The sequence below is a fragment of the Acartia tonsa genome, chromosome 8 (assembly GCF_053477335.1).
Source record: "Acartia tonsa isolate MP-2025a chromosome 8, ASM5347733v1, whole genome shotgun sequence".
NCBI lineage: Eukaryota > Metazoa > Arthropoda > Copepoda > Calanoida > Acartiidae > Acartia > Acartia tonsa.
Genome location: NC_137267.1, coordinates 51,186,996 through 51,196,784, shown reverse-complemented (window position 1 = coordinate 51,196,784; position 9,789 = coordinate 51,186,996). Strand labels below are relative to the sequence as shown.

The following is a 9,789-nucleotide window of genomic DNA, read 5'->3' as shown; positions in this document are numbered from 1 at the left end:
GAAATTAAAAAAATTTAGATAGGTAATATAAATAAAATAAAGAAAGAAAAAAAACTATTTATTGATAACAAATAAGTTCAATAATTTAAGGTATCACATATTTTATCACAGACTTTTATTTGGGTTTATTTATTTTCAACAACAAAAATGGTTAGAAAATAATCTTTATAAACAATCTTCATACTTCTAATTTACTTAAAGAGTTAACTTTGACTGACAGTTGCTTTAATGGAAAACGATGGTTAAATCTGTGGCATAAGCGTCAGTACCGTCATTTCCTAGTAAAATTTATATAAAAAAAATCGTTAGAATAATATCGCCATCTCCCAGTGATTTTTGAAAACAAAAAGCGATTCTTCAAAGTTCTCTATAAAACAACTACCAAACAAAATCCCAGTTGCTGTTAGAAGTTATAAAAAAAATTAGAATTTCAATTCTACTTCTTTTATTAAATTGTTTGTTAGTACAATGAAATGTACTGAGAAATCTAAAAGTTCTTATGAACTTGAAAACTTGAAAGAAAAAACATTACAGAATATGATTATACAACAATATTTTCATATTATTCAACATTTCTTTTGTCCTGTATTTCTTCTAACTTAATAGTATTCGAATTTTCTAGTATAGCAGCTAATCTTTTTTGAAGCCAGGAATTCTATATAAAAATTCTCCATCCGAGTCGTATACACTATCCTCATACTAAAAAAAATATGAACATAAATATTCAATTTTTTGTATAATTACATGTAATACAAATCTGAAATCATGGATTCTTTCAAATAAACATTGAAAATGTAGTTGTTAGTCAAATCGTAACAAATAATATTCTATATGAAAGCTTATCAAGGTGTATTTGTTTATGGGTATTTTAAAAAGAGTATTATAGTATAGATATATTATTACTTGGATGATGCACTAGATTGTCATGCACTCTAATAAAATTATGCTCGCAGCTGGCTAAAATAATTATACTCCCCATCCACCTTCTACTGGATGAACGAACTGACAAATTAACGAGGTCCATATTAGCATTGTTAATTTGACGACAAATTTCAATATATCCACGTATAACTTATATCCAATGTTATAGTGACGGATCAACAAACTTTAGTTATACAAAAGCTATGCACCCAAAAAAAACCAAACCTGGAACAGCGAGTATCTGTATTTGAGATGTTCCGGAATCTTGATTTGATCCGGAGATGCTTTGACACTGAGTGCCTGCCCCTTACCCTCGCTGGATATAACATACAGTTCCTGATTTCAGGGTTTAAAGGATAAGAAAATGGACAAAGTGTATGAAATTTTTAAGAGCTATCATCGAGCCTAAAACTAGGGGCAAATGTAGCAGTAGTTCATTTCAAAATATTTAAATTAATCTTTTTGTCTCGTTAAGATTTAACTTAATTATCTATAATCAATGTTCCTAATTTTTTTCATTCATTTTCTTTTGACTTTAACCCTGCCTGTTCTCCAGTTTTGTGGTCCTCCTCCAGGCGAACATCTGCTAACCCAATCTCCAGCTCAGGGGGGATGGAGGTGGCGGGCTGCGAAGCTCTTTTTTCAGGCTCATTTGGTATTTCTGATTTTAATATCTCGTCAGCATCCACCTAAAAAAAAAACTATTTGATCAAATCCATTTCAACAATGTATATTAAGATAAAATTAAAAAAAGTTTTTTTAACCAATTTAATTAAATTCTTTAAGGGTTTTACTACAAAAAAGGAGATTTTATAGAAAAAAGAATAGTTAATTGCTTGAGACTACATCAATGAATATACGTGGATATATAGACAGGGGAAAATTTGTCGTCAATTTAGCTAAATATGAACCTCTTTTATTGATCAGTTCATTCATCCACTAGAAAGGGGAGGGGATTGGATAGAGTGGGTGAATGGGGTTGTTGTTATTTTAGCCAGCTGGGGGTCTTACATTATCAGGGTACATTAAAATCTGGTGCAACATCCAAAAAAACAATATATCGTTTATTTCCTCCTTTAAATTGATAAAACTGTTCATTTTAGCATAAAACACAATATTTTTTTTTGGCAATTGAAATATCAATAACCAAATTTATCTTTACCTTAGAAATATTTTTGGTAACCATTGAGGATTGTTTATTTCTCTGCTGCATCCACTCACTGTACGCTTTGGCTGCTTTAGATCGTGGACTTTCCTAAAATAGTTCAATTTTCAATTTTCAGAGAATGTTCAGCAACTTTTCAGTCAATAATTTTTATTTACTTAAGTTTTTTTTATCAATGTTGGGTATGTACTTCGATTTACTGTCCATTGTTTTATCCCTGAAAAGTACGGTCATACTTTTGTTATAAGAGAGGCTGTGCTATCAATAAACATATTTTTACCTCCATTAATTGAGGAATATTAGTTTTGCTTCTTGATTGGTCCAGAACAGGATTTATTCTCTTTAGATAAACTTCACGAAACCTCTCCACGTCCATATTCTTGTCTCCACTTAAAAAGACATTTTATTTAAAATTTTTATGTGGTTTGCAAAGAATTTGTTTGTTAGTGTCAGTTATCAAACAGAGTCTTTAGTTTCTTGTTGAAACAAGGAAGCCATTTTTTTGTATTTTTAACATAAAGTAAAGAAATAAAAAAAATCACAACACTATTTACCTGAAATTAATATTAAAATCCATCAAAGCAGTTTCACCGTAAGGAGTGGAAGCGCCCAGAGGTGGAGAGTCCTTCAACATTTCTCCCCCACCAAACAAACCCGCCATTTCATTGGCAGTTTCACCACCATTCCCATACAAATCAGCTGATTTTTCATCCAAAAAGGGAGCAGTAGTAGCATTCTTCTTAGAGCCATAAACCTTGTGACCCTGCTTGGCTAATTGAGATCTACGCTGGTAATCCAGGATTATATTTGTGAATTCTCCAGGTTCTGCTACAAGTTTTGGCCGCGTGCCTGATGTGATTCTATCCCTTATTGTTTCGTGGATTTTGGACTGATCTCCCAGGGTAAGGTCAAGTGGCCGCGGATTTCTTTAAAAAAAAAAGATTGGTAGTTTTATTAATAGATTATTTGTAGCGAAGCTACTCTATAATTCACCTTAACTGCTTTGGGGGAAATGATCTTTTATCAAATGCTATTGGGGAGATATTGTCCGTTTGTCCATTTAACTTATTAATTTTCTCTTAATAAAAAATACTTAAACTGTCAAAATTTAAATTTATTAGGGATCAAATGATTAATTTTTATTCTATGCTGAAACCCTTGGAATTTTTCTTTTTGAGTTTCTAACCTTATAAATAGTACAATTTACCAAGTTATACTATAATAGTATAACTTGGTAAATTGTTTTTCATTTCTATTATAACTCAAACTAAGTTTACCTATGAAAAGCTTTGAGATGATTTTTAAGTTCAGGTTCTATTTCAAGCTGACCCTTGCTCAAAAGCTTCCAATTTTCACAAACCTAAAAATAAAAATCAGAATAATTTTTCTCCTATTCATCCGGTGGATAGGAACCGGTTATCATCCATACGAAAAAACTATGTCTAGCATCGTATTATATCCAGCTTTCTACGAATATAGAAATGTACAATAATAAGATTAAAACCAATTTTTTTAGCCGGCGCCTTCGGCACCACGGGGCTAAAAAAATAGTTTTAATCTCATAATTGTACTTTCTATATCCGCGGAAAGCCGTTTATAATACAATACGAGAAATAACTATTCTTTTTTTCCAAAATTATGTTTTAATTTTTATTCTGCAAACATTAATATGTTTACAAAAATTCTTATGTATTTTTCTGTATCCGAATAATTTCCGCTGCATTTTAACCAACTTTAACTATAATGAGGACTGATTTCAAATGCCGGATATCCGGTAACCGGCCGGATATCCGGCCAACGCCGGATATCCGGCAAATATCCGGTTATCCGGCCAAATTACCGGATATCCGGCCGGATAACCGGCCAAATTACAAGATATTAAAGTAGTAAAAAAAAAATTTTCAGAAATCTGATATAAATTTACATAAAGTTAAACTTATTCAAAAAAATTTTCTTCTAGCTTCAATAATAAGAAAATTATAGCCATTTAAGATTTTAAAAAGCAGAGATTTTTGGTGTAAAGTATAAAAAATTATAGAGCCGGATATCCGGCCGGATAGTTTCAATATCCGGCCGGATATCCGGCCACACCGGATATTCGGCCCAACCCTACAATGGATGTTAAATTATTGTACATCCCAATGGTAAACACAAAATCACCCTTTCTGTAGATTACAATTATTGATTGAAACATTTGTACACTCAACTTAATGAACCAACCAAGCATAATTCAATAAAAGTTGTTAGGCCAACGAATAAGAAAACTTTGGGGACTAGTATAATAAACAGCCCAATGTCTCCTCCCTCTCTGATTAATTACACAACTGTTACTTACTTCTTTATCTTGAAGTTGAATGCTGCGCAAAGTTCTGGGTGGTCTACTCCTCAGTATACCTTTAACTCCGCGTTCATCCACCGGAAAACTTTCCGCCAACTTTTCCACTGTCCACTCCTTGGGGTCCTTCGAGTGTAGAAATCTAAAATCATAATTAGATTATTATGTTTGTCATCTAAATTGATAACATTACTGACAAAAATTAATAGTTAGGAAATACAAAACCATAGGTTTTTATGGCCCACCAAACCTCTCATCTATATTTTTTTCTCTTTTTAATATAGCAGGGACTGTATAATTTTTTTTTATTTTAATATCGGCGGAAAGCTGTCTATACCAGAACTTACGATGGATGGCCGACATACGAACATGCCCAAGTTATTGTTAAAAATTGGCAAATTAAACTTTTTAAAAAGAAAAAAAGTTTTTAAATATTGATAAAAAATCTGAAACAAAACAATAGATTTTTTTAACACAAGAAAAATCTTTGTGCCTTTTCTATTAGTTTCAAAACTTGTGAAACATCTGAATTTAATAGTTTATCTGTTTTAACACTTTTTATAGTTTTTTTGGAGATATCTTTGTTTTTGTGAACTGATAAATAAAATTGTTCATTAAACGTTTAATAATCACTATATTATATACAAAATTTGTTTTTTTAATTCACTATTTATAGTCTTAAGTCATGTCTTTAATTTTAAATAAAGTCAAAATTTCACTTTATGTTAGCTTTATAGGTATATAGCTGGTAAACCTGAAAATTTCTGAAAAATAAAATAATCATGTAAAAATTAATAATATCAAGCTAAACCTGAAAAAAAATAATTTTAAACTACAAAAAAAAACATCATCTAATGTTTTCAAAGATTATTTGGAATAATGATGAATTGAAAATTTATAAACTTTCGAAAACATTTGATGATTAATATTACCTGATAGTTTCTCTCTCCACAACAGTAAGAAGGTTGGGTGCCACTGGTTGAGGAAAAACTTTCTTGGCCACAATAATTTTCTTCAACTGTTCAGGGGTAGGTCCGGCTATCTGAAATATAAACATAAAACTATTGAACAATAAGAATAAGAATTAATAACTAAACCTTCTGTGAGTGACTCAGAAGGGCTATCTTTTTTATAAAGTGACTCACAATACCAACTTAGAATATCTGTATTTTTTCACTATTGTTTGCAATGTCTACATTTAAAATGGAAAGATTAAAATTACAATCATTGAAAATGTTGTGGTAAAAGTCCTCAATTGTAAATTTCCTGTTGATGGTTAAGTTTTCAGGTGGGCAAACATCTCCTATGTTGTTGATTATGTACTCAGGATTGGTTAGTTTTTAATTACTGTGACTATTTTTCCAAAAGATCCAAATAATAGATGTAACCCTACTCACACACCTAGAAAATTAGTTAATGAAATAAGAGAAATAAAAATCTTTGATTAACCCATTAGTGCCGAGCGCCACTTTTATGGGCCGATCGAGCTGTAAGTTTCAGGGAAGCTTTATAATGGTCAAAACGGAATTCGTATTTTTTTGTTTTGCTCTAGTGGCGTGCACAGGAAAGTTGCAAAAAAAAACAAGGTTCGGCTTGGCCATAAATACCAACCAGGCATTAACACCCGTTTTTGGTGCTTTCCACCAGTTTTAAAACCCGGTTGACCTGTATAAACCCGGTTATTTTGACCAAAAATCGAAAAATGTAATTTTTGAACGCCAAAAGTGAGATGAACACTTTTTAGAACTTTGATACGATACGTAATTGAAAACTACACAACCTCATGTAATCTAAAGAGCTACAAGTATAATACGAAGCGATTTATTTCAAATTTCGTGTTTAGCCGGTGATTTCGGGTAAAAAAAACCCTGTTTTGTTGTTGTTGTCAAAAAAGATCTATTAGTGAAACCGGGTAATAAAAATTTCAGACTCAAAATGGAAATGCCGAACCGGGCCTATATAGGGCGTAAAAAAACGATAAAAAAATCATATAAAAAATAATAATTTAAATAAAACGAATTCACAAATAGATGTACTTGTCAATAAACTTTAGATTTAACGAAAAAAATCAGCGACTTTACTATAAAAACAAAAAAGTTAGATGGGGTATTTTGAATTGTCATGATTTTCAAACTTTGTTGATCTATACCGGCAAACGGAAGTAAGCAAAACTGCCTGCTCCAGGGGGAAATGAAAGCCAGGGTAGTAGAGGGGGGATTCATACTGAGAATGATGCAATTATGAAGCCGGAAACCGTTTTTTTTTACATTTTCTGGCACCGGGTTTTAAAACCCGGTTCGGCACTAATGGGTTAAGAAATATGGGGAAGTGTATTAAGTGAAGCATTAATTGCTTCCATTACTTTAATTCACCAATCAAGCTTCCACTTCCTCAGATGTTAGTTAAGAATCATAAACTCTACACCCTTCACATGAGGATTAAAACTCCACTCAGTTTCACTGAAAACAATTATTAAAGTTTTTCTTATTAAGTATGAATGATGCTACATAGCTTGTGGTGATCTTGGAGTTTGCCCAGAGGAAATAAGAGTGGAGTGCCAGGAGTTTGACCTAGTTGTTAATTTGGTCATGTCCCTAATTGGAAGGAAGCTACCCCAGTGAGTTACCATTTAGGCATTTGAAAGAGTGGTACCAGTTGAGCTGGACAGGGGATCACTCAGTTGCTCAAGGTGGTGCAAGTTAGTCAGCACATGTTGTCAGTGCCTACCGTTTGCTCCTGACTACATTTTTTTTTACATTTTCTGGCACCGGGTTTTAAAACCCGGTTCAGCACTAATGGGTTAAGAAATATGGGGAAGTGTATTAAGTGAAGCATTAATTGCTTCCATTACTTTAATTCACCAATCAAGCTTCCACTTCCTCAGATGTTAGTTAAGAATCATAAACTCTACACCCTTCACATGAGGATTAAAACTCCACTCAGTTTCACTGAAAACAATTATTAAAGTTTTTCTTATTAAGTATGAATGATGCTACATAGCTTGTGGTGATCTTGGAGTTTGCCCAGAGGAAATAAGAGTGGAGTGCCAGGAGTTTGACCTAGTTGTTAATTTGGTCATGTCCCTAATCGGAAGGAAGCTACCCCAGTGAGTTACAATTTAGGCATTTGAAAGAGTGGTACCAGTTGAGCTGGACAGGGGATCACTCAGTTGCTCAAGGTGGTGCAAGTTAGTCAGCACATGTTGTCAGTGCCTACCGTTTGCTCCTGACTAAGCATGTTCCCTAGCTGGGGCGATGTTCAACATATTAATGCTAAGAAGCTTTTCCCTTTAAACTGTTTTTAACCTATTTTTGAAAGGTATATCAAAAATATACTCTGACACCTGTAGAATCATACTGCAAAGCCAAAAATGAAAACAATTGCCCACATTGATTTTTATTAGGATTTTAAAGTTTATTTTTACTATGGATTATATAAATTTTACTGAATCCTGATGTTTATTTCCTTTATTGGTAAAATACTCAGCTTTTAGAGTGTCTTGCTTCATAAATATTGTATGCTAGTATACAGTAAAGTTAGGTCTTTTGATTCTATCTATCAAAACTAATTAAAAATTAATTCTTTACAATATATCAAGGAATTACCATAAAAATGTTTCATGTCTATTATACATTTAAAACACATAAAAGTCGGCTGTAGAGGACTAAATTTGTAAAATAATAATAAATGTTTATGCAAAACAACAAATTTATCTTTATCACATTTACAAGTATGATATAAAATAAGATTATTCACTTATTTTGAAAAATATTTTCAAAAAGTATGTATCTTTAATGTGTATAGTTTAATTTCTTTTCATTTTAATTAAATAAAAATCATTCTATTATTTTGATATAAGTCACTTTGAGAAAACACTATATTTAAAATTTAAAGATTTCTAGCTTTGTCATTGGTTAATGCTGAATCCTCATAGTTTTTATGTTAATTCAAAGATATATCCTAAATCTTTCACTTTTAATGAATAATTATAAATATAAAATCAAAAGAGCTATTTTTTCACTATCATTATCTTTTTATCATATTATGAAGAAAATGCTTTAGAGCAAGAATTTTACCCAAAAAGAAAAGACAGTTCACAATTCAGTAAAATTTACTTAACCCATTAGTGACATACTGGGTATTAAAACCCGGTTCCAGAAAATGTTAAACAACAGTTTCCAGTCTTCAAATTGCATCATTCTCAGTATGAATCCCCCCTCTACTACCCTGGTTTTCATTTCCCCCTGGAGCAGGCAGTTTTGCTTACTTCTGTTTGCCAGTATAGCTCAACAAAATTTGAAAACCACAAAAATTTTGGTGAATTCAAAATACCCCTTCTAACTTCGCTGATTTTTTCATAAAATCTAATGTTTATTGACAAGTACATCTATTTGTGAATTCGTTTTATTCAAATTATTATTTTTTATATGATTTTTTTATCATTTTTTTACGCCCTATTATGACCTGGTTTGGCATGGCCATAAATGCCCGACAGTTTTAAAACCCTGCTCGGTTTTGGTTTTATTACCTGGTTTTAACTTTTCAACCATTAAATATTTTTTTATGATTTATTATTCTTGAGCCACCCTAATCAGTGTACCCTAGTAATCTCTATATGTGTCCTCCGATATTTTTATGCTCGTTTTCTGATATGTATTACGCAATTTTTATATGTTCTTTATTTGTAGTGTGTGTGTTTTAAAACTTCAAGAAACGGGTTTTTTTAACCGAAAATGTCAGCACCTACAGACCAAACAATAAATTGGATATAAATCGCTTCGTATATTACTTGTAGCTCTATAGATTACATGAGGTTGTGTAGTTTTCAATTACAGATTGTATCAAAGTTCTAAAAAGTGTTCATCTCACTTTAGGCGTTTAAAAATTACATTTTTCGTTTTTTTGTTGAAAAACCAGGTTTTCACTTCAAAACCGGGTTTTAATGCCTGGGGAAACCACCCAAAACGGGTCAAAATGTCTGTTGTGCATTTATGGCCATGCCGTACTGGTTTTTTTTGCAACTTTCCTGTGCACGACACTAGAGCAAAACAAAAAAATAAGTTTTCCGTTTTTACCATTATAAAGCTTCCCTGAGATTTTCAGCTCGATCGGCCCATAAAAGTGGCGCTTGGCACTAATGGGTTAATCCAAAGTAATAATAAACTTTAAAATCTTAATAAAAATCGGTGTGGGCTATTAATCTCATTTTTAGCTCTGCAGTTCAATTCTACAGGTGTCAGAGTATATTTTTGATATACCTTTCAAAAATAGGTTGAAAACAGTTTAAATACTTGGGATGACTTTGCTCTTCAACCTCCATCCTATCAAATAAAATAGGCAAGGTATGATACTTTTAAAAAATGAGAAA

General features: G+C 31.9%; 1 protein-coding gene across 1 annotated transcript in view; it reads right to left on the bottom strand.

Annotated features, from left to right (window-relative positions):
- Window positions 1-40: 40 nt before the first annotated feature.
- Window positions 41-9,789, bottom strand: part of LOC145327273 (uncharacterized) — a 29,138-nt gene continuing 19,389 nt past the window's right edge. Inside the window, exons 4-12 of the mRNA XM_080170873.1 lie at window positions 5,354-5,463; window positions 4,422-4,563; window positions 3,364-3,446; window positions 2,641-3,012; window positions 2,367-2,475; window positions 2,084-2,176; window positions 1,467-1,610; window positions 1,147-1,257; window positions 41-699 (exon numbers count right to left, since the gene is read on the bottom strand). Coding sequence (XP_080026999.1) covers window positions 631-699; window positions 1,147-1,257; window positions 1,467-1,610; window positions 2,084-2,176; window positions 2,367-2,475; window positions 2,641-3,012; window positions 3,364-3,446; window positions 4,422-4,563; window positions 5,354-5,463 — 1,233 coding nt within the window. The 3' untranslated portion in view covers window positions 41-630. The remainder of the gene's footprint in view (window positions 700-1,146; window positions 1,258-1,466; window positions 1,611-2,083; window positions 2,177-2,366; window positions 2,476-2,640; window positions 3,013-3,363; window positions 3,447-4,421; window positions 4,564-5,353; window positions 5,464-9,789) is intronic.